This window comes from Drosophila bipectinata, chromosome 3R (assembly GCF_030179905.1).
Source record: "Drosophila bipectinata strain 14024-0381.07 chromosome 3R, DbipHiC1v2, whole genome shotgun sequence".
Lineage (NCBI taxonomy): Eukaryota > Metazoa > Arthropoda > Insecta > Diptera > Drosophilidae > Drosophila > Drosophila bipectinata.
In genome coordinates, this window is record NC_091739.1 from 28,113,712 (window position 1) to 28,137,968 (window position 24,257).

Here is a 24,257-nt window from a genome sequence, read left to right on the forward strand (position 1 = left end):
TATCCATATATTTTATTTCCAAACCCAAAGGAAAACACTTTATATTCTTCAACAATCCAAACTGATTTAATTTTTCCGAAATTTGCAAAAAGTACATTTGAAGAAATTGGGAAAGGACAAATTTGATGACTGTGAGCCAACCGAATTTGTGGTCCGACAAAACATCAATAATTTACCCTGAAAAACACCAGAACTTCAGCGACTGTGTATCCTCTTCCTGTCCAGTCCTCAGGAACCCATGTCATGTACCTTTCCGCGATCGGCGCGTCTCTGTCTACGATTGGATTTGCCGACCCCGATATACAAAGTCATTTGTGTATAATGTAGGTAGTATAATAGATCGAGCTCGCACCGCAAAGCAACTGTTGCTGGCGCGAGTCCATGTTCCATATCAGCGCACACCACTTGCATTGGAATTTCCCTTTCAGGTTGATTCGCGGCAGTCCTTCGCCCACTGCAGGAACTCATCCAAAGCACTAACCGCCAAGTTGCGAGTCAGGGCCTTAACCCGCAGATTACGGTCGGTGGTAATGAGGACCAGTTCAGTTTGAATGAAACACTTTCCATCTGAGGGAATATCATGAAATGATATTATACTTTTCTGAGTTCAAGTAGACTGGTGCTTACCCTGGCATTGTTCCGTTTTCGAAGTCTTTGATATAGCTACTGCTGTTGCCAGAATTTTGTCATCGTTGGAGAGATACTCTTCCTCAACCAGGGCAAATACCGAGGCGTTAACAAAAGATCCTTTTGTGGTGGCACACCTGAAAGTCAATTCGTTGATAAGAACATAAAGTAAATGCCAAAAAGAAAGCCCACTTACTTCACATTGCTTTTGGCTGACTTAATAAACTCAAGGGATTTCTGGGCCCGGGAGGACACCTCGTCAAAGTGGTGAATGCGCTGAGTTTGCTTCGAGTTACGATACGAGTCCAACTTGACACCTTTGGAGAGGCCATCCAGCTCCCTTACCACCGTCAGTGGAATTATAATCGTGTAGCGCTTGAACTCCATAGACAACTTCTCAATGTCCTCCAGGCAGTCGATGAAGCAATTGGTATCCGGCAGCAGATATCTTGGACGTACCTCTATGTAAATTTTTGTGTCCACAAACTTAAGGATCTCCTCTAGCTTGTTGTTGCAAATTTTTTTAACCTTGGCCTTGGCTTCCAGCTCTTTCTTGAGCCTACACAGCTGTGAAACATCGGCATCAGTAGAGGGGCACTCCTCAACATTCTCGCCCGCTGTTTGCGTCTGTAGCTCGTTGCATGTCTTTGCCATAAGTCCACAACTCTCTGCATCAAAACTGATTAGGGCGTCCTTCATTGCTGCATTCAAATCCTCGATAGTAAAGCTGGAGTCTATCGGCTGTTGAAGGGCCTCCTGATGCTGCATGTAGCAGTCGCCAAATTCAGCAATCCTACGGAGGCGTTCAAAAAACTGGGCACGTTCAGGTCCTCGTTTATTCAAATCTTTGCCAGAAGTATCTCGTCCCAAAGGATTGAAGCCGCTAAGGGCAATTTCTTCATCCAACATGATGGATTCCTTCTTGTTTTTCTGCTTTCCCAGTACGCATTCAATTTGTTGAAAAAGCAGAGATAACTCAGCCCAGCAATCAATAAAGGAATGCCTGTGGAATGTAAATGATAGTATTTAGTATATAATCCAATTAGGGATTAACTATTAGGGTAAATAAGTATATACTTACTCTTCCGACCTTACTGGCTCCCACAAGTCCACATTGATGCCCAGCCAATGCACATATACTTTCACGAACTGCAAATAAGTATTAACAGTAGCGTAGCTAAAAAGATAATATTAATAGTAATAATATAATAATAATATTAATTGGAAATCATTACTCTTCATCGGGCAGGCATTGGATGTTCGTAGAGATTTCAGCAAAACCGGCCAGCAACTGGTTCGCCTTTTTTAGCATTAGACCAAACAGTGAGTTGGCAAAATTGAAGCTGTGATAACGCATCTCGCGACGTGAAGCTATAAAAAAATACAACGCGTTAATTTTCACCATGACTGGGCTCTTATCATTTTATTCCATACTTTTGCGCTTGTTGTGCTCCACGACAAATAAGTTTAGGGCTACGATTTTCAGCAGTTTTGAGCGCGTTAGGAGGTTGTCGTGCTTAAGAGCGGCGCTCATTTGAATCTGCAGCTTTCTCAGTAGCTGGTACAAGGTATCGACACTGTGAATGGTTAGTAATGTTTAAAATACAGGTTTAAAACTTTCACTTTTGGCAAAATAAACTTACTCAGTGCCTGTGTAGAGCTTGCCAATCAGGTAGAGATAAAGGGACATTATTCGCGGCATCAGCTCCTCAGGCGCCATCTCCTCATATCGGTTTACCTCCGCTAAGGTGGCCTTATTGCCCTTTCCCTTGTTTGCCTTGACATCGGTGCGGTGAAGGCATCGTATACCATCGGGATAGATCCAAACCTCTTTACGCATCTGCTTCGACTTTTGACTTTTTGGCGTTGCTGCATAGTGTAGAGGCGATTGCTTCATCTCGGTCTCCTCATATCTGCGACGAATTTCATCAAATAGATCCAGAAGGCTCTCCTTGGCCGTTTGGATTGAGTTGGAAGTCAGCAAACTGCGTACATAGTAGTAAACGGCATCGAATCGTTTGTGCTGAAAGGGGTATATAATATTAAAAATTGGGATAGTTTGAGAAACAATTGCTACTTACATGGTAAATTGAAATCACCGCCAGTTGATTGTAGGGTGCCCCGTTGCCGGGCACCAGTTCCTGGGCGCGTAGGTAATATTTAGCTGCCTCTAAGTAGTCCGTAGCTTGAACATGGTTTACCCGATAGCGAGAGAGGTCCCCCAGGCAGATTAGCAAGCGTTGGGCCACCACCTTGACGGCACTCTCACAGCGTGAGGAAGTCCCCAGCCTTTTCATCATCTGGTCGTAGATCACCCGATAGAACTTAATGGACTGTTCAATTAGCATTAAGGTGTGGGCATGGGCCTGATCCGTAGTCTGGCGCTTTAGATGGTCGCGTACATTGTAGAAGAGAAGCTTCCAGAAGAATACATCAACCTTGTGCTCGCAGACAAACTTAAGCTGCTCCAAAAGCAGATGTTTGAAGACATCCTGCAGCTGGTTGAGAATGAAACAGAAGTTTTTCCAGTTCTGAAGAATGAAGTAGAAAATTAGATACGGCGAATAGAGTTATAGTTTCAGCAACATACGATTAGTATAAGGTTCCGCTGCTGCAGCACCTGCAGCTGGTCATAGAGCTGGACTATATCCTTGGCATTAGGAAAGTTCAGAAGTGGTTCAAACCAGTCCGGATGCTCGGTGGTGAGACGAGGACGTGTCACTGGCGACTTAGAAGCGTGCTCCTTGTTGTCCTTGCCGATGTGATTGCGCCCCTTTCGACGAGCGTTGTGGGATTTGCCACTGTTTGCGTCTTTTCCGTTCCCGCCACTGCTATCTATGACCGCCACGCGTAGGATTCCTGGGATCCCGCCTTCGCGCGGTTGTTGCTGTCTGCCAGCCGACCCGCTGGTTTCCAAAAGGGTCGCCTTGGGCTTAATCGCCACCGTTGCATGATTGCTCAAGATCGTGACTACGGATGGTGAAATCCGAGATATAGGATGCACTCAACGCAATGACGCATTAACACACACAAACACACTCACCTGGCCTTGGGGGCTCAGCATTCTCAGCGTTTTCCACTGTTGCGTGGCTGCAGCTGGCCGCGATTTTCTTTTGCAGACGCTTCGGCAGCGTCCCAATTATCAGCGATATATCATTTTGATCTCGCGTTCCCTGACGACTCATATTTAAACCAATGCCTTTGCTGGTGCATTTAACTGTGCTCGAGGTGATCCGCCTTTCTTAGATTGTCAAATGTCAAATCGAACAAAGTGTAGAGTATATAATACCTAAATTTGAAGTGCTGCCGCCTTAGCCGTTTTTCGGCTAACCGATAACAGTCGATAAATCGATTAGGCATTACCAGCTCAGAAAAGGAGGTATTGCCATTTTTTATTTGTGAATTTATGAAGTGCAGCTGATGTTTGTTTATTGAATTTAATCGTTTCTCTGTTTATAACGACGCTAAATTGAAAAATCAATTAGTCATAAAAATGGGGAAAAGTGATAAAAAATCTAAGAAGAGCCATAAACACAAGCGAAGGGAGCACAAGGAGAAACACAAGTCTAAGAAATCAAAAAAGCACAGCCGCCGGAAAAGGGAAGATTCACCCGCCGTAACCGAGCTGAACAACCAAAAGCAGGAGCCGGAACAGGAACAGGAGGAAGACTTTTCAATACCAATAGGTCCGTACGAATTAGCCTAAAATATTTGTGCTTGCTGAATACTTTGTATCCCAAAACAAATTCAAGCGCTGATGAACAGCAAGTCGCATGCCCCTGAAACACCGGAGGAGTACCAACGACGGCAGAGCCAAATCCGCCGAGAGGTAGATCCCGTGACAGGGCGCACTCGCCTAATCAAGGGCGACAGCGAAGTACTTGAGGAAATCGTGAGCAAGGACCGCCACACAGAGATCAATAAGAAGGCAACTCGTGGAGATGGGGAGTATTATGAGCAGAGATCGCTGGATGCTGCTCGACGCCGAAAGTAAAGAATACCAAAAAGCAATAGCCATTTTTTGTGTCTTTAGATAATAATTAATAACTGTCAGCTTAATTAAACAAATGCTAGCTTCGACTATATGTACACGCGAAGGTTATTCTGGGAGTAGAATGGGAAAATATCTTTGGGTAGCAGCTAGTACAACTGATGGAAGTATGTTGTGCTGCCGTCCTGCCAGGCGGGATCGTCGCTGACTTTTGCCCGGCACATGGGACAGGTCTGCTCTCGCTTGAACCAGGTCTGAACGCACTCATCACAGAAGATGTGGCCGCACTCGAGCACAATGGGCGAGTTGAAGGCATCATGGCATATGGGGCACAATGCACCCGCTGCATCAAGTTCGTCTTTGGTTGGCGGTCGCTCAGAGTCCTGTTGGGTAATTCGGTGTCGTTAGAAAATCCAAATATGTCTATTTTATGCTTACAATATTCTTTCTAAAAGTCACAATGGCTTTTTTAAGCGACTTGCCACGGTCCACCAGCTCGAATATCTTCGCCCCCAGATACAGGGCGGAGAACAGGCCTCCGGAAACCACCTCCAGGCCCGAGTAGGACTCGTAGAGAAACATAAACCATTGGGTGATGGGAGTCAGTGCCCGATAGAACTGTGAGGAGTACTCCACCAAGACGTATAAGCGCGCCTGGAAATAATTATTATTTATGCTGTGCACGTCTGCTGGATTTTTCCTGGAACTTACCCTAACTTTAAGTCTCATTATATGGTGCGGCAACATTGTAATTCCCAGTTTCACCAACATTGTCAGCAGTTTAATAATAAGATCACTCACAGCAATGTAATAAAGCAGCATGCCCAAGGGAATCACTTTCAGGGCATCATACGTATCCGTGGATATGGAAGCCTTTAGGGTTTCCGATGAAGTGGTTGGGTTTCCAGCTAGCTTTTCTGCCTCAGTGTGTTCCGTGTGATAAGGCAATGCGGTGATCTCCAGACTAAAATACTTTCTGGGTGGCGGAACAATCAGACCAAAGGGATCAGGAGGCGCAGTGGCCAAAAACAGACGCAGGGTGACCACCACGGAAATCAGGCAGGCATCTCGTATCATCACAGCGTAGTTCTTCTGGGCTAGTCTCGCTACTTGTGTCCGCACCGATCTGTTAACGTTATAAATGACGGTTTGCAATACCATAAGATCTATAATGCCGAGCAGGTGATCGTGTATGAATTTGATCATCAATATGAAGATCAGTGGAAGATAGCGTACAAAGTGACTGAGGATCTGGACAACCATGTCGTCTGATATGAGATTTTCATCTTCTGCTGCATGGTCATGGGGCTCCATCTGGGGATCACCTCCTGCGGCCCCTCCTCCTCCTGGTTCTCCATTGGCGTCGGAATCTTCCATATCTTGTCCAGCATTGTGTTCGTGCTCTTCTAAAGCCACCGGATTGCTATGCAGACCGATGACACTGGCGGTGTGTCGGCCACCGGTGAGGTTTTGATTGTGTCTCATTTCACCCTCGCGCAATGAAATACTTCTGCCGATGATTCCACTAGGACTGGGTCCTGACCCAGCGCTCACTCGTCCATACCTCAGGGGGGAGCTCGTCGGTTCGGGATGGGTTGGAGGCGGTTGCTGCTGAAGCAATATGTGCGAGTTGTCAACTGGAGCTGGAGGAACAACTGGCGGGGCTCCAGCGGGGGCTGCTGCAGGCTGGTATCTGAAGTTGGAATGTGTTATTAAGGATCGGAGAGCCTCTCTCGACGGTGCCGTGGATAGGGAGAACACATCGTTGAGATTGACCCGCCAGAAACCAAGCTGCCTTACACCTCCAGGGGAGGCTCCCTGAGCATTGGAAGCTGCACCTGCAACCGGTGGTTCCTCAAGGCTGCCACTGGCGTTGGCGCCCATGCTGCGTGACTGTTGCAATCGACGATTTATTTGTGCAGAAGCACGCGCCGACATGCCGCTACTTGTGCTGGCTGGTGTGTAAGACCGTTGCCTGGCCAAGAATGTAGACAGGATATTTCCGTGACGGTTAGCGCCACTTAGGCTGCTACTCCTTCCCGTAGAAATCGGCCCGTGATCCAAGTTAATGCTGGTGTTGGCAGAACCACCTGCCCCAGCTGGTCCTCCCCCTGCGACTCCACCTGCAGAGGTCATCGACGACGAGGACGGCAGCAAAAATTCGTGTTCAGCCGTAGTTGAGTCATTGTCATCACTCTCAATGCTGATAGAAACACCGGCTGATCCGCCGTCCAGGGGTCCACCGCCTCCAATGCCCCGGTAGCCGCCGTGGGGATCCTTGGGGCTGTTGTTCATATCGCGACCCTAATTATCCGAATTCTGCTTAACAAACGAAAATTGCTGTGCCAGCAAACGAAAACAATAGCTCCAAAGTATGACCAGCTAACAATAAATCTATTCTGCAAATTGGACAAATTACACTCAGCCAGTCGGCCATTCCCTTTAAATTCTTTCTTTTTGATATTTTATTATTTAATTGTTACTTTTTACTACTAAAGGTATGAAAATAAAATGAATCTTTTTAATTACGAAAATATATAAATAGACAGAAAACGATAACTTTAAGGATTAGTGTGATCCAAATACACGACCTTTTTTCTAAACCAGCACTTTGGTCACACTAAACTAAAAGCAAGCTTCGTTTTTCACGTTTCGAACTAAAAAGAAAAAGACCGAAAAGAACAAGCTGCACGAATTGAGAATGAATACCTTCTCGCCCAATCAATTGCGCCACTGTTCGCGCTTTACCGGCACACCCTGTACCCCGGAAAAGGAGCAGCAGTTACGAGACCAAATCCACAACGAGTTGACGAAAATTAAGTACTGCGCCAATCCTACGTACGAATGCAGCTTGATGCGAATTGATGGCTACGAATATTGTATTCGCCACATATTGCGTGATCCGCGTGCCAACTACCGTCAGTGCACACATGTGTTTGCCAATGGTAGAAAGTGCATCAATGCTGTGCCCAAGTTCGACAACAAGAAGGAGCTGATCTTGACCACACTCTGTTTTGAGCACAATCGCCAGACGCAGCTTCAGAAGACCCATCTAACCGTGGGTCGTATCCGAAGTCGAGTTGAGACCAATGAGACTCTGCTAAACAGTCTTTCGTCTCACATTAATGTGGAGGACATAAGACCAGAGGCTCCCAATCCTGAACCGGACGAAGATGAAATTGATGTGGTATCCCCACATGTTACCCCTTTCGGTAAGAAAATTTCATGAGTTTCTTGACACTCTTATTTATGGTTTCCCTCATAGTATCCGAAGATTATCGGAATAATATTGGACACATTGTGGACAGTACGCGAAAACGTCGTCGCATTCTTGATTATGCATCTGACAGTTCGAGTAACGATGAGGACCCACCTTGTCTTAAGAACACGGCTCAAGACATTGAGTTTTATGAATCTGACTATGAGAGCAACGATTCCGAAGATGATGATCCACTGAAGTAAGTGCTAACCAAAAAGTCATAAACATAATAGTGACATTTTTTTTTTTGTAGACATGCTGGGGTCTTCACTCGTGCCGAAGCGGTTCGCATTGCTGAATCCAAATTAATTAAGCTTCAAGGCCTCTATCGCGACGAGCTTTCACAGCTTCAGTATGTTCTGAAGCAAAGGCGCCGCAAATATTTGCATGACATTCGTCGAGAACGGGAACTTTATTGTAAGAATGGTTATTAAGATAGTAGATCGTTTGTTAAATCGGCATATTTTCAGGTAGTATTCATGACCAACTAAAGGAAACTCCTCGCGAAAGGAAATTGTATGAACAGCTGAAGGCCCTAAACAGCTATCACCGTCGCCAGGGCGTGGAATCTGTGCTTTATAAGAAGCAAAAGGAGAAGCGTGCCAAAGACACCCTGTTTTCCTCCAAGTCGTCGAGCAACCCAAAGTGTGTCTTCACCGAAGGTGGGGTGAAGTGTGGGGAACGAACATTGCCCTGTTGCAAGCACTGCCGTAAGCATATTCTCGAGGACAAGCGGCAAGTACTATTTCGGGCCTGTGGCGTTGAGCGCAGTGGCGTTGTTTGCCAGGAGCCTGTGGCTAGCATCCTGGAAGACTCGAGTTGTGTACTTCATCTTGCTGTGCCGCCGGCTAAGCGCCAATATATACAAAAGGTGCGTTGATCTATGACTAAACCTAACCCACGCCATAACCACTACATGTAATTACTTAAAAAATCCAACTGCCTCTTTACTCATTGCCATAAGTTGTTGTGTTGCACATGAATACAGATACTATAAGCTACGATCAGCTGTCGAACAGTTGAGTGCTGCCTAAACTTAGTATTTACACTTGTCTTAAACACCTTTGTAGTAACGCTAAGCAATAGTTAGATACATGTATATCTACCAAGAAACAACTAATACACATGTACATAAGTATCAGTATTGTTTTACTTAAGACATTGTGATCCACTTTGAATAAATAACCGACCTTTCACCCTCCAGTTTTATGAAACCCCAAGTACTCCACCGGTAGAAAGTATTTTTGCTCCAGGCTGTGTTATTGATAATTTCGAGCCCGCTGTTCCACAAAATGAACAGCAACCACCGGGCGATGATCTGTTGGATTTGGCAAGTAGCATTTTCGAGTTCGATTTCGAGGATGCTGAAGATTTAGCTAATTCCCTCGACGATGACTGTGCCATGTTTCTCGATATGGACAGTGATCTAGGACTAGCTCTTGACGATCACAGCATGGACGGTGAAAATATAGACTTAGGCATTGAGAACGATGGAGAGGATGAACATGATAGCAACCATGGATCTGTCTCCGTTGACGAAAATTTTGATCAAGACAATCTTCTCGCAAGTCAAATGGTGTTAGACGATTCCACAATTCAAGACAATTCTGAGGGAAACTTTGAAATTGACGAAACAGACCCCAATGTTAATGACGTTTTGAAATTGCTCGAGGACATTGAACACTTGCCCTGGCTCGATGCACTACTGAACTAATCCAAAATTTAATGTAATAACTCACAACCTAACCATTTATCCGATCATATACCTCATTCATGTTAGTTGTCCCTCTTTATTGATAAATAATGCTCATTTTTCCCACAGAAATGCGAGTCTGAAACAGAAGATGAAGAAACACCGTCTACAAGTGTTAGCACAATTAAGAAAAAGGAGGAACCCTCAGAAAGTTCACCCGCTAGCAACGTGCTGAATGTCACCACAGCTCACAATGAGGACAAAAAAGTCGATATTAAACCATTAGGGGCAATATCGAAACAATCTAGAAATAATTCGTAAGGTTTTGTAGAAAATAATGTATGTTTATTGTGGCATCGTGGAATCCAAAATACATAAGTTTAAACGTCTTGTAGAAATTTAATTGTCGTCTGTCTTCTAAAAGGGAATCATCATTTTATTACGTCTTTTTATTTATTTACATTTATTGGCTTTTCATAATTTATACATCTTAATAATCTTTATTTATAAATATGCATATTTATGTATATTTTTGTAGAACATCTAACATTTTTACAGAAAGTACATAGCTCTTGCAGTTTCATGAAAAATGGAATATATGCACTCTTTTTTTATCTTAAATCTAATGACTGCAGATCTTAAAGCACAGTTATGTGTATATTTATATCAGTTATCAGTTCCTCCGTTCGTATCTCTACTCCATTATTTACAGATTGCATAAAACTATAAACATAAATTGATGGCAACGTATCTCGTTGTGTAAAAATGCACTATTTAAGCTAAAAAATTGGCAGCTAAATATATAACAAAGTCAGTTATGTATATGTTGAAGTTTCGAAACCATTTTTGCTAGTCAGTTTATAGTTCCGTTGTGGTCTCGACCTCCGATCGATCCAAATCGTTCAGATATGAAAAGCCAATTTGGCCGTAGTCTCTCTTTCCAAAGGACACATTCTCATTTGTACTGCTCAAGTGATTGTGATCGGAACTGGCTCTGAAAATATGGTTTTAGACTATTTATAGCTTTTATAAACTTAAAAACTTACCTTTGAAACAGGGGGTTTGTGATCGGCACTTCTCCGCCATACAGTCTATTGTTGAGCTGGCCATTCCGACCCAATGTGCTGTTCATCAACTCTGCGTTTCCATTGAGCAATCCCACGTCCCCAAACGTATTGCCCCGCCTGCCCATGGTACTGTAGGCATTGTTTTTGGCCATAACCAGGTTGTTGGGACCCGTCGGATCAATGTTGTAGACACCATTCTGGTAATGATTGCTGTTCTGATGCTTGATGCGTCCCAGAGTCAAGGTGCCTGAAAGGGCACCATTCGGTGGTGGTGAGCCCAGGGGATTGGCGTTATTCCTCGTGTTCATTTCGAGTGTGCGGTTGAAGGTGTTTTGTCGGTTGTTAATGGCCAAATTGTTGTTCATATTGGCGTTGTTGAGGTTCTTGTGGCGCCGCAGAGTGGCAATTGTGGCTGTCGTTGCATCAGAATGCGAGGGGCTGGACTGTCCACCCCCATTCTCCTTGTGGGTGATGTAGCTGACGTTGTCGAGGGAGAAGGCATGGTTCTTGGCACTAAAGTCTAGCTGCAGATCGTCGTCCACATCTGGAGGGACAGCCATGGCCAGCATCTGGGTTTCATACTCCTTCATGTTGGCTATCGTTTCGCTGGCACTCGAGGCTTGAGGATTAACAATAACTGGATCGTACCGAGTGGGATTCGTGGAGGAGTATTGGCGCATGCGCTCCTTGAAATTTTTGTATCTAAAAATAAAGATTTTATTTGGTTGATAAAGCGATATATTATTTAAGTTGCTTACTTTGACCAGGAGATGCATATGTAAATGATCCCAATAGTGCCCAAAATGAGTATTACGAGAGAAATGGCGATCAGAGTGAATGGGAAGACTTCGTTATCGATGGCTATATCGACCTTTGCCTGTAAGTATAAAATATTTTATATAGAATCCTCACAGGTATTATGTATTAATAAACTTACCTTGTGTACTTGCTCTTTTCTTTCAATTGGGAACGATATATTATCCGCTGTGGCTAGTGGCAATGCAAAGTTCAATTCAGATCTCTTGGCGGGTTCCAGTAATGTGGCTTCCACAACATTGTCCATACGGCTCAGCAGCTGCTCCGTCTTGGGATCGATGAGATAGAACCATATATCCGTTGAGGATGGATTTTCGATCACCGATCCATTGTGGGCCAGATACTTTTGACTGCTCATTCGCTCAATGCCACTGACCAGACCTGTCTTCTTGTCCAGTAGCTCCTCCACCTCTGTGTAAAAGTTGCGGAGATCGCTGGGAGCTGCGTTGGCAAAGGACAATGCCATGCGATTAATGTCCGTCAATTTGTTGACCACAATCCGGGCCCTTGTACGATGAGATCCTTGCTCCTGGGCATCATTATCACGGGCCTCCACCAAAAGTGTCATGGGGAAGTCGTTCTCATTTTTGAAATGCCTGGACGTCCGTAGGACGCCAGTGTCTTCCGACATTATGAAATAGCTTGTGGGCTAAAAAAAAGATGGTTATTGTTATTTAAACTAAATATTTAAATTTGTTAAGTACTTACCATATTGACGCGGTTCTCATCTTCGTCGTAGAGTGCATATCTCACGGTTCCGAATTTACCCGAATCGCGGTCAGTGGCTCGCACCTGTAAAATGGTTGTGTCAACATCCATGTCTTCGGTTACCACCGTGTAGAATGTATCTCGTTGGCCGCGCAGCCGGTTGAACTCAAACTCCGGGGCATTGTCGTTCTCATCTTGAACTATAATCTCGACGGTGGCAGTATCTTTCTGGGGATTCACAAAGTAGCGATGCGAGGTGAGACGCAGTTGGAGCGTATACGAGGTTTTGTTTTCAAAGTCGAGGGGCTGCACCAGCAAAAGACTGCATCCGTGATCCGTAAAGCTCAAGTTGAAGACTCCCTCCTCGTTGCCCTTCACGAATTCACAACGGAAGGCCGGTGGTCCATCGGCGGATTGTTTGGAGTTGACGATTTGAATGGTTTTCAGGCTGCTGTTTACTTCCGTGGACTCTGGCACACTGGTAGAGTAGCTGTCGTCGCTGAAGGCTAGGCCTATGCTTTCACTGCTCATCATCATGCCGCTTTCCAGCTTGCTGTCCGTGCGGACTTCAGTGTTGCCATTGGCACTCAAATGGTGTACATCCACGCGCAGCGGAGCCACCGAGCTCAACTGGGGCTCACCCAAATCGTAGGCCCTTATGTCCACCTGGTATTCCGTGTCCTCCTCCTTTCGCAGCTCATCTCGTATGCGTACTGCTCCGGTATCCGGGTCAACCTGGAAGTATTTAGGCGCCTTGCCGCGGCCCACAATTTCGTAGCGCACCACATTTCCGGGCGAGGTGCCATCACCATCGATGGCTGGAAGAGTAGCAATGATGGTTCCTATACTCTGATCATCATTCACAGTTACGGGATCGGGTACGGTTATGAACCTCGGCGGCAGGTCGTTTCTATCCTCAACATCGACTACCAACTGGACGGTATCTCCTGGTCCATTACCATCATTCTCAATGGTTCCAATTATTAGCTGATGTTGCTTCTGAGTTTCGTAATCCAATCCCTTCACTGTTCGTACTTCTCCGGACTTCGGGGCGACCTTGAATAGCTCCGCATTTCCCTTCCTCAGAACGTAGGTAATCTCAGGCAAGGAATCTGGATCGAATGCCTGCACGGTGGCCACCAGGAAGTTCTCCTCATTTTCCGGGATGTGGACATCTATACGAGCGTCGCTGAACTTGGGCACCTCGTCCGGAAGGTCAAGTATCATAACAGTCACACTGGCTGTTCCCAGCCGAGCATCTGGAGCACCATCCTTGGCCGTGACCACGAACTTGTACTCGTTCAGAGTCTCATAATCCAGCTCCTTGGCGGTCTGTATCTCACCGGAAGTGGCGTTAATGGTGAATGGAATATCCGTGGGTATGGAATAGGTTATCTCTGCATTAATACCTTCGTCCGCATCCGTGGCATGAACGACGCCAACCGACGCATGGGCCTTGCCTTCATCCACTTGGAAAACGTACGGCAAGGTAGACGCATCGAATTCCGGATTTTTGTCGTTGATATCAGTCACTTTGATGTTAACTGTGGCACTGCTTGAGAGGCCACCAGTGTCCTCTGCCTTTACGATCAACTGATACCTGGTTAAGCTCTCACGATCCAGTTTCCGGATGACTACAATCACTCCGCTCTCCTGTCCTACGGCAAACTGCCGGAGATCGTTGCCAGAAATTATCGAGTAGACAACCGCATCGTTCTCCGGATCATCGGCATGGACCACCGTAACCGTGGAATTAATCTCAGCACCTTCGCTAACCTGTACCTCGTAGATCGGTTTTTGGAAACGCGGTGGCTTGGTGTTCGGTCCTGGAGTGACACTCACCTCCACGATCGCCTGCGAGGAAAGTCCTCCGATGTCGGTGGCCTGGACAGTGATGCTATATTGCTCTCCTGCCAGCAAACGCCCTTGGGTTCGAATCTCACCCGTCTCCCGGTCGATGGTAAACTTTTGAATGCCATTGTTGGACACATGATAGATCGTGTAGGTGACCACGGCATTGGGTCCCTCGTCGTTGTCAGTGGCTACCACCTGGGTGACCAGTCGGCTCTCGCTCTGATCCCCGGCGGTTATGGAAATCGGGGGAACCATCGCCAGCTTAGGGGCATTGTCGTTCACATCCTTTAGGTGAACTGTTAGGCTCAACGGAGCACTGGCGGCATTGGTGCGCGGCTCCCGGGCCACAACCTGAAACTTGAAACGTCCCGGCGAGGGGGGGTCGCGGTCGAGGTTGTCCTCGTTCACCACCAAAACCCCATCGCTAGTCACATTAAACGACGGCGTGGTCAGTTCGTAGATGTAATCAGGTTTCGGATCCGTGTCACTTAGGTCGGCATCTGTGGTTTTGAACGATATTGGGTTTCCGTTCGCGTCCAAGACCCTCGTTCCCACGGCTGAGTTTTCCTCCACATAACCCTCGATGGCCGAGGATGAGATTACAGGTGGGTTGGCGTCCACCGGCTTTACGGCAATCGCCAGTTTGGCCGTGGTAAACCGCCTCAGTCCGGGGGCTACTTCCTCGGCCTTAACAATAATGTCGTACTTCTTGGCCGTGGAAGTGTCGATGGCTTTTGTTTGCTTAAGAACTCCCGTGTTCTCATCGATCTGGAAATAATCCGCATAGTTTCCCGGCATGCCACTGGCAAAGCTGTAACGTATAGGCGATCCTATGGTGTCCAAATCCACTGCCTGGATTCGTTCTGGCAGAACTGTCAGCACCCCCAGTAAAGAACCGGCTGGCACGGATGCAGTGTACTCCGGATTTATGCAGGCTCCGTCCAAGGAGACGCAGCCGCTGTATATAAACGATGGATCCAAGTCGTTCGAATCGGCAATATTGACCGTCAACGTGGTGGTTGAAGAAAGACGATCGGCGACGTTGCGGGCTCGATCCTGTAAGTAAAATGAAAATAATATTTAAATCAATTAGCTCTTTAGCTACCGTAATATCAGGTTATTTATTTTTTGTTCAGCATTGATTTTTATGGAGCCCATAACTTCACTGCCAACGCCCAGGTGAAAGGAACAAGACTTGTATTTATGCCGGCGGCTAAAAAGCCGGTAAAAGCCAGCTTTCGTAATGTGTAATTTATGGAAATGCCGGATAGAAAATAGCTTCAAAGGGGTATGCTCAACAAATGATTTGATTAACCCTTTTATGGCTTTAAATTAATTGAGTTATTATTGAGCTTAGGATGTAAGCCGAACTTACCGAAGCAATAATCGTAAGGTAATATCTGTGGATTTTTTCATAGTCCAATGTCTTGGCAACCGTGACCTGAAATACAATTTGGTAAAATATATATTTGAAATTTATGGTTTACAACAGTCCTAATTAAATTTTTTCTAGATTTTTTCTAAATAATTTCTAGTTATGCATATAGCTCACCTGTCCCTGATGTGGAAACGATATAGAAAATGTGCCATATCCATCGGCACTGAACTTCTCCTCATCAGTGGCATTTACATGGCCCTCGGCAATGAAGTATTCCACTAACCCATTAACACCTGCATCCTTATCGAGGGCTTGTATGTTTCGGAAAATTGTAGTTCCCACAGGTGTGCTCTGTAATAAAAAAAAGAAGAAATCACGCAATTGAAGTTTACAAAAAAAAAACCACAACATGTCAGGTACTTTATGTATCTCATCCGAACGGAAACTGTGGGATCACAATTTTAATCGTATTGTTTAACCGTGAAGTAGCTCGAAAAAATCTCAACATTTTGCCTGCTGTTGTATAACGGTGGCCCAGTCTCTGAAACTTATGTTAAGGAGCAGATACATGGCTTCTGCTTATGTATCTGCTCGCTGTATGTATCTTTTCGTGTTTCTTGAATCTGCAATTTAGCCTCATCACCAGGGGATTCCTCAGCCGCCGCCAACCAGAATTGCAAAAACTCACTTTATGCAGAAGACATTGTTCATCCGCTGAACTTTGAGATTTGTTTTTCAGTTTTTCAGTTAAATGGCAGGCGGAGTTAATGTGAACATTTCATAATTTTCTTCGTTTTCCTGGTATTTACGGATTTTATTTATCTCAAATACTTATATATACATTAAATATAGTTTCAGATCGGCTCTCTAGAGGTATAATTTGAGTCTCTTCTTGTAATTATTTGATGGAGCGGGAATGAAATGCAATTCTGTTGTCTTGTCCTTTTTGCTGCTGTTGTTGGGCCATGTTGTCGGACATGGAGTCCCTCGGGAGTGTTCGCCTAAGTCGGCAAGTGCATACCAATTATATTCCTGTTTGACTGGCAGATCGCCTTAAAGGGACCTGGGATCACCAATTGACAATGCACTATATATACGCTCTTTTGTTGGGCAAAAAGATGAAGATCTCGACACTTTTATTTATTTCTGCCCTTTTGAATTCCAAATCAAATTCTTGGTACTCATTTTGTAAGCAGGACGCTTAACTTAAAACATTAAATAATGTTTTTAAAAACAGAGGGAACTTATACGCTTTTGATTATCCTTACAGTACAGTATCTATTACTTTAATATGGGCAATTTCTTTTATTCTCACTTAGCATTAAATGTGCAATTAACCACATTTAGTGCCAAGGTTTCCCTGAGCCGAGCCGAGGAAAAGTCTTTAGCGAATAATGCATCTATATAAATTCTTATATGGCACGTTTCCGTTTTCTTTTATGCTTTTTGCTAATGCTCAATGCTTGGTGCTTTCTAATATGTCAACAGTTCTTTAATTGAACGTTATTAGTCTAAATACGTGATTAAAAGCCGGCAATACTCTTGCATTTCGCCGCTAAGCAATACGAACAAGATGCTCCCCGGAGCTGGAGCTGAAAGATGCTGGGGATCCGCTCGACATGCTATTGTTGTTGGCCGGAGCGCTGGAAACATGTCCACTACCACTTCATTAGTGTTCAGTATGTAGTTTCTGTTGTCGCTTCGACCAAACTATGTACATTCACCTGACTCTTATACACTAAGAGGAATATTTCCATAAATTCTATTATAATCTCTTTTCATTTTAAAGGTTTTCAAACCCGAGAAGAACTTCTGAATATAAGCAAACATTTTTTCCAGTGTAGCAATGACTGTGACAGCGTGATAGTCCGTTTGGCACCCGGTTCTGAGCCCCAACTACAACCGCAAGAAATGCGGGCAAACTTCGGGGCGACGAAAAGCTGATCGTGCCGCAGACACTGAAAAATTTCTATTTACTTACCTCGGGAACGGTAACCTCATAGGGCGTGTTCATGAAACGCGGCGCGTTGTCGTTTATGTCCGACACCCGGACTATAATGGGAATGTTGCGCTTCTTGCTCGTCGATCGGACGGTGCAGGAAACCTGCAGCGAAACAGAAAAGTGGGCGTTTTTTTTGTACATAATCATATATATAGATATTTCGTTTGGTTATTAAAAAATATTGCATTAAAATAACATACCTGGAAGACAATATGACTGAGATTTTCCTCATCTCGATCCAATGGCTGAAGTAGTTGTAATTTCTTGCCATTTAGCTGAAAAATTGGCTGGCCTTTCGGGAAGACCAAATTGAGAGCGATTTCCGTCTCTGGATCGCCAAAAATTGGAAGCTCTGGCGGATTTGTCGGCTGTCCAATAACTGAAACACATTTTTGATATGGGAAATATATTATTATGGCGCAATGGGAAAAAAAGAACCACAGCTAGGCTACCACATCCACGGCTATGCCATATCAAGAGGAAAACGAGACAACGGCAGACAGCCTTTCACTTTGTTTTTGGGGTCAAGTTGCACCGACAATTTGCTATGTATGAAGGCATACGTATATGCAGCTACATAAATATATAGTTTGTTCATATGTAGATGCATCTTGCATGGAATTAAATATGTACATAAGATTTCGTGTGATCTTGTTACTTTGCAGGCCATGCCTCGAAAGTGAGATCAGATATTGTATAACATGTGCACGAAAAGAATCATTAAATATATGTTATGTCCGAGGCAAAAGTACATTTAAATATTTTTGGAATAATAACGATTTTTTACTTATACTCTTGGTGTTTATTTTCTCTGGACTGGAGACTGGACTGACGTGATTTTCGAGCAATTATGTTCTGCCTATGTACGTACATTGTACATGATCACGTTTACAATTTTAATTATGGCTTTGCACCTCGCGTGCTCTGCGTCTATGATCTTGATGTCGAGGTTGGGCTCATGGCGTTTTGTTTTCAAATCGCATAAAAATTCATACCGCATACACGAAAAGAAGTGATTTACTTACTAAGTAACTATTTTAAGCTATAATTAATCAAATAAAATGTTCAGCTCATATTCTTACATGATTCTCGGCTCTCTTCAACGTCCAGAATAATGTTGGTTTGGCCGGTTTCCACTTCACACATTTGAGACTTGCCCAATACCGCCGAACATAGCAGGATGAAGAGCCCCAGGAACCCCAGTCCTTGCTGGGGGGTCAGGTATTTTGCAGCCATTTTTCTGTAAAAACACCAATATAACAAATGTAAAAGATTAAATAAATTTGGAAATGGCTATTTCCCCCATGTCCGATTTAGAGTCACTAACAACTTAACCTACGCGGCCGTACCCACTCGTAAAAACCTGAATCCTAAGCCGAGCTCGCAGCTCGAAGCTCGAAATGTCTTTTGCATAAGTTGCTTTGTATGCAAAGACGGCCTCTCCATGCCTTAAATGGTGTGATATCAATATGCAATAAACAATTTAACAAACTTGGCGTTGTCTTAGCCGTTTCTGTTCTTTTTCTTACCAAAAAAAACGAAAAAATATGCTCACGTATTTGGACATGTGGAAATCCGAGATCTGCCCAGATCAGTGCTGCCGTGCGGAGTTGTGGAAAATGTAGCTATTTGTGATGATAACATATGGATGCTTTTGATTTAGTAGTGTATGTCCGATACAGCCTACGAAACCACATATTCGTCTATAATTTTTTACAACATGGGCCTTAAATTCATTCAGCTCTTTCCGCTTAAACCGCAGATGGCTTCGGAAACATTCACACCCAGAAAGAAAAAAGGTTCAGAAACGGGATAATCATAAATTTGTTTAATAAACTGGGAACTGGAAACTGGCAAATGGCAACTGGGAACTGGGAAGCTACCAACCAAACAACGGCAGTTGGGGGCTTCGGGATCAGGTGTACATTTACCCGCCGCTTGCCCACAATTTTGAGACGCCTAAACGGCCGGTTCGAGTGCCTGCGATCAAGTTGTGGCTCTGGCTGTGGCTAAGATACAGTTAGCAATGTATTTCAAAGCCCCATCTTGCGGCTTCTATCCCTAAGCTGTTTCTCTTTTCACTGCACTGGCTGGCTGTACATCCGCTGGTGACCAAGACTCGTTGGCACCAGGAGCTTGGCAGGCCAGGCTGGCGTATCCGTTAGTCGGATCGTTAATTTAATGGGATAAGAGAGATGGAGACAAATCGGAACTAAACTTGAGGAATTTTTTATGCTTACGGTTCGCTCATAATTTTATTTGATTGCATTCTTCGAAGCAAGCAAAAACGGAGAAAGCAGAACAGAATCAATAAACAAAGATAGGAACTAACATCTAGATTCTAGATTATAGATCACAGTAAAAGATAAGCGTTTCCTTTAAGACTAAACAAAAACTTGCCATTAATCAACAGTTAATTACAATATCAAGTATACGCAAGGCAGAAGTTAAGAGACAAAAATATTACTCATACGCAATGTTGTTTTCAAGAAAAGAGAATTTTCTTTAAACAGTGGATTTTTATTACATATAGTATTTAATATTGTTCAGACTTCCACAATAGAAAACACTAACCTACGAAAATGGCTTATTAAAAAACACCGGTGCGTATGAGTTATATTTTCATAAAAGTATGCAATTTTTTTCTTTATAATCCATGAACTACATTTTTTTATTATTTAAATGGCCTAATAAGCTTATAAATTCCTCAGTTAAAAAAAATCATACCTGAAAACCACCTGAAAACTCAGACAAAGTGAAATTGTGATCTGATTTTTATCAGACATGTTGTGATTTATCAAAATACGTACGAATGATGTTTGCCATGATTGGTGTACATTTATCTGGAAAATCATAAAAGCCATGATCGGTGGTTGCATAAGCCAGATATCACATCTCGCTTAAATTTAAAACGAACATTTTGTTCGTTCCTGTTTCTATTTGCGAAAATTTTTAGCGAATTTCATGTCCTCCGCTTTCACTAAACATGCCATGCTTGTCGTCGTCGTATAAACAAACGTTTACAATACAGTGAAGCCACCATAGTGAAGCCACACAGAGCTAAGGCTACATAGTGCCGTGTGGCTTCAGCAGAAAGTCAGTTTGCTGATTATGTTCAACCGGAAACTTATAGAAAAAGCCGAATGTGCCAAACTGGTTTGCAAAATAAAACGAAAGCCGAGGCACATTGCTTTGAATGCTATGCTAGTGCGGTGCGCTGCGCTGGGTGCCCAGTGCTCGCAGATCCAAGAAACCTGTTGCTTATTGATGCTGTTTTTGCCAACATTTTCTAGTTTTGAATGTGGTACAATACGTACCGAACTTAAATCTGAAATCTGTTGGAATGCGAACGATGGTTGCCACACAAATCTTAAATAAACAAGCCAGGAACGTTAGACATTTTTTTTGGCAACCAACCGAAGCATAGCATACCCTTGTCTCCACCAATAATTCCCTAACCAAAAAACCAGAAAATCCAATCAGTTTTGAGCCTTTTTTTTTATTTTTCTTATTACTTTATGTTAATATACCAGCAGTTTGCGTCATTTTTTATTTTGGTACTACCTAACACCTGCTAAAAAACAAATGCTAAAAATCAAATCTATCTTATTGTATAAAATCAGCTATTGATAAATCTTTCAACTATGCGATACTTTCGGGGTAGACAACAAGATAAGAGCTTTTAACGATTTGATTTATAGATTGAGATTAAGATAGATTACTTCATGTAACCATATCCGGGTAGCATTTATCTAGTCTTGAATTTCGTCTTCTGGGCTTTAATAATGAATCATTATTCATCATTTGAATCATATTCTACGGACAGTCTGAGGCTTTGATCTAACGGTCTGCTAAATCTTTCTTGCCAATTTGGCTATTAAAATCTTTATTGCCTAGAGGTTACGTTTTTAAATTCTAATCGTCTCAATGAACTCTACAAAAATCCCAGCCGAGTGCCTTTACCATAGTGTTCTTGGTTGTTAGTTTTCATGAGTTGCGGTTTCCTTTTTGGACATACGATTCTTCTACTAATGCCGAATTACATAAACATTCTCCAAAAACATTTCTTTTAAGAATGATTAAATTTAATTTGTTAATTTTCATGATTCGTATTTTTTAAAGAAAGGTGGGCTTCTCTATAATCGCTTTATATCTACACCTCCTTAAACCTCAATATTTTAGAGACAGATTTTTACTTTTCTATTTCCAAGTTAAACTCATCTAAAAGTCGTTAAGACTGATTGCTCCATAATTATGTTAATTTTGATTTGATTTGTTTCCCAAGTAAATAAAATAACAAATTTATGTTGTCTATTAATCAAAATATTGTTAAGAAATAAGTTTCTTCAGGCTAAACAGAGGTTTTTAAACAGGTTTTTATAGAGAAATAGTATCATAATCCAATATTGGTAGGTAATTACCGTTTATAGTGAAGATCTGTTGTAGCAGCTTATCAAAATACTTGTGGCAAGTAATCCAACGCGAAATATTTTACACGTCGAAGGTATCCGTTCGCCTCTATTACATTTCGGAGATTTGATCCACAGGTGCAATTATTTTGGTTACTGAATAAAAAAAAAAATGTAAAGACTTTTATGAAATACACCCGCGGCTTGATTATAACAAAAATTAATGAGGAAATTCCTTATGGTTAGGTGCTGCCATGTCTTCACATAATGGCCATAAATATTGAGTCTGTCTGGGCCTTTTTGTATCCCCTTCATTTATATTACTTCGAGGTTATTCTTGGCGTGCAACTCGGGTGCTCCGGAGCACAGAATGTCACTATAAAAGTCTGCAAAATGGCAATAAACAAAGCACCGTGTGGGAGGACCGCGGCATGTAGTAAAAGTAGCGTGGCAAGTTGATGACTATCTGTGTGTGTCTAATCCGGAGCGTATAGGTTTTCTTACACAAATCTCGACATACGTGACCTCATTTGGCGATCTGGCCGAGACGTTTTTGGCCACTTGCCTTGCTAATGCCGCAAAAAACAATATTCCCGACCGAAAAATGTCGTTGTCGTTTTTGAATACTTTTGACATTTAATACAATAAGCACGTTCACGTTTCACATGGATCATTCTATCCATCCGCCCGCTTGTGCCTTTTACCCAAATTATAATTTGGATGTGAATTTTTGTTTGTTTTACGGCATTGTTAATCAAGTAAACAGAAATTGGCAAGAGAAAGTCTTGCTTTCGGGGATTTGTAGGTACATATACATTGGCACTGATTTTTTTTTCGTCTTAACTTCGGATGTTCAGGAGATCGGTATAGGTGTTTGTTCGGTGGAGGGTTTTCTTTGTTATTTGAATAAAGATAATCTTGTATGGCTTTTTTCACTTTCTTGCCAAACTCAAACTTTATGCTGATTTTTTCTTCAACTTTTCAAAAGACACAATTATATTATATTATCTCGGGGAATATATGAATAGGTTAACGTCGCGTCGCGGAGTTGGTTTTTCTGAACTTTACACATTTCTTGAGAGATAACTCTTTAAAAATTAGCTCTTAGGCATATTCATACCATACCAGCGACAAAAACCGGTATCGCGGGAGCCACCTAAAATACGATTATCATGTACATGTGTATATGTGTTCACTGTACTGGGTGTGAGCGCGAAAGGTACGTGAGGACGGCTCAATAGTTGGCTCTAAACTGTTTCGGTCTTACCTGTCTCAGCAACAAGTGGGCGCTACTTGGTAGTACCGGAACGGTTTGGAATCGAAACTAGTCTCGTTGGCATTCGCTTTTGCGGTAAAACTGGTTTTAGTTACTAGTTTAACAGCTGATGCTACACACAGTACATAGCTAAATACACCACATTTTCGTGTCCGAAAGGTATATACTGGGCGATCTGCACAGGTGCATGTACGTATGTCTGTCTTTTGGCTCGAAAAGGCTCCTAACAGTGGTCTGTTAAGTCAAAGGTAAATAAAAAGACCACCATGTTTCATTTCCATAGGAACCAGTTTACCCTTTATTTTTTATTCTTTACTTTTTTAACCAAAAGCTGCACTGCACTGCTGCATTATGTCTGAGGCTGTGTAAAAGTTTTTATTAAAATGTTTTAGGTGATGTAGCTGCGATTTTTGTGCAGCAGCACTAGCACCAGCACCAGCCGCAGCGGCAGTGAGTCGTGGACTTAGGTGCATTTTTACTGCCCGCTCACTTTGCCTTTGTATGAATGAAGTTCACCAAAGAGGCAGGCAGCATTTTTGTACCTGCTCGAGTCTTTCAGGCCAGTCCGACAGCCAGGCAAATATGCATATTCAATTGTATCGGGAGACAATGCGACAGTTTGCTTTACTTTTTCACAAAATTACTATCATTTTAAGGTGTTTGTAACCGATACACACTCCGCACACCATTCAAATCCAAACAATATGCGATTGTTTTCTCGTCTCTTGATATTATAATATCAATACATTGTCACTGTCCCATCTTAGGTAATGATAAGTATTTCCATTAAAATGCATCATTTTTTATGAATAATACTATATAATACCTCCTAATTATTTAAAATAAGTAACACTAAGATTGCGAAACTTAAACATAATCATACAGCAATTATTACAGCAAAGTTGGCATGGCATCTTTAATTTATGAGAGACTGCCTTCGCTTATTATAATTTGCTCCGAAGAGAAAGTGCAAGGGTTTTAGCCAGACTATGTACTCTATTAGCGTGCTTTACTGTTGTCTTAAGAGCCAAGTTATTTTCATAACATCTCTTTTCCGGCTTCTTGCAGACCCGTCTAACGACGTTGTTTAATTGAAGCTCAACCCACGGTCTTCCAGACGCGGATGCTCGTTCCCTCTTTATTATAACACAAATTGTTTTTTTGCGAAATATTTTAT

At 43.0% G+C, this 24,257-nt stretch overlaps 5 protein-coding genes across 9 annotated transcripts; 2 read left to right on the forward strand and 3 right to left on the reverse strand.

Moving 5' to 3' along the window:
- Positions 1-38: 38 nt before the first annotated feature.
- Positions 39-3,812, reverse strand: Smg6 (Smg6 nonsense mediated mRNA decay factor). Its single transcript, XM_017254735.3, has 10 exons — positions 3,671-3,812; positions 3,218-3,597; positions 2,709-3,158; positions 2,271-2,650; positions 2,062-2,204; positions 1,863-1,998; positions 1,709-1,804; positions 824-1,630; positions 628-764; positions 39-567 (listed from the first exon to the last, which is right to left on the reverse strand). Exons 1-10 carry the CDS (start codon positions 3,810-3,812, stop codon positions 425-427), a joined length of 2,814 nt encoding a protein of 937 aa, XP_017110224.2. The 3' UTR covers positions 39-424.
- Positions 3,813-3,878: 66 nt separating this feature from the next.
- On the forward strand, positions 3,879-4,712 carry LOC108134444 (ADP-ribosylation factor-like protein 6-interacting protein 4). The gene is made up of 3 exons (XM_017254742.3): positions 3,879-4,006; positions 4,113-4,313; positions 4,380-4,712. Exons 2-3 carry the CDS (start codon positions 4,121-4,123, stop codon positions 4,619-4,621), a joined length of 435 nt encoding a protein of 144 aa, XP_017110231.1. The 5' UTR covers positions 3,879-4,006; positions 4,113-4,120; the 3' UTR covers positions 4,622-4,712.
- Positions 4,713-4,767: 55 nt separating this feature from the next.
- LOC108134441 (E3 ubiquitin-protein ligase RNFT1) lies at positions 4,768-7,173 on the reverse strand. Its single transcript, XM_017254737.3, has 3 exons — positions 5,330-7,173; positions 5,057-5,272; positions 4,768-5,001 (listed from the first exon to the last, which is right to left on the reverse strand). The coding sequence occupies exons 1-3, from the start codon at positions 6,911-6,913 to the stop codon at positions 4,768-4,770; spliced, it is 2,034 nt and encodes a 677-aa protein (XP_017110226.2). The 5' UTR covers positions 6,914-7,173.
- A 28-nt stretch (positions 7,174-7,201) lies between these two features.
- dgt1 (dim gamma-tubulin 1) lies at positions 7,202-9,973 on the forward strand. Of its 2 annotated transcripts, XM_017254738.3 has the most exons (6): positions 7,202-7,830; positions 7,884-8,076; positions 8,131-8,294; positions 8,348-8,748; positions 9,082-9,604; positions 9,700-9,839. In XM_017254738.3, exons 1-5 carry the CDS (start codon positions 7,320-7,322, stop codon positions 9,589-9,591), a joined length of 1,779 nt encoding a protein of 592 aa, XP_017110227.2. In that variant the 5' UTR covers positions 7,202-7,319; the 3' UTR covers positions 9,592-9,604; positions 9,700-9,839. The 2 variants fall into 2 exon arrangements, with proteins under 2 accessions (XP_017110227.2, XP_017110228.2); XM_017254739.3 differs by lacking the exon at positions 9,082-9,604 and having other exon boundaries at positions 7,203-7,830; positions 9,700-9,973.
- A 16-nt stretch (positions 9,974-9,989) lies between these two features.
- On the reverse strand, positions 9,990-23,051 carry Cad99C (cadherin 99C). 4 transcript variants are annotated; one of them, XM_017254734.3, is made up of 12 exons: positions 22,930-23,051; positions 21,817-21,960; positions 18,478-18,635; positions 17,596-17,774; positions 17,375-17,497; positions 15,568-15,744; positions 15,391-15,456; positions 12,162-15,071; positions 11,575-12,102; positions 11,396-11,514; positions 10,617-11,339; positions 9,991-10,564 (listed from the first exon to the last, which is right to left on the reverse strand). In XM_017254734.3, exons 3-12 carry the CDS (start codon positions 18,629-18,631, stop codon positions 10,429-10,431), a joined length of 5,115 nt encoding a protein of 1,704 aa, XP_017110223.2. In that variant the 5' UTR covers positions 18,632-18,635; positions 21,817-21,960; positions 22,930-23,051; the 3' UTR covers positions 9,991-10,428. The 4 variants fall into 4 exon arrangements, with proteins under 4 accessions (XP_043067788.2, XP_017110223.2, XP_070137276.1 ...); XM_070281175.1 differs by having other exon boundaries at positions 22,925-23,051; XM_070281176.1 differs by lacking the exon at positions 22,930-23,051 and adding an exon at positions 22,309-22,862.
- Positions 23,052-24,257: the final 1,206 nt, after the last annotated feature.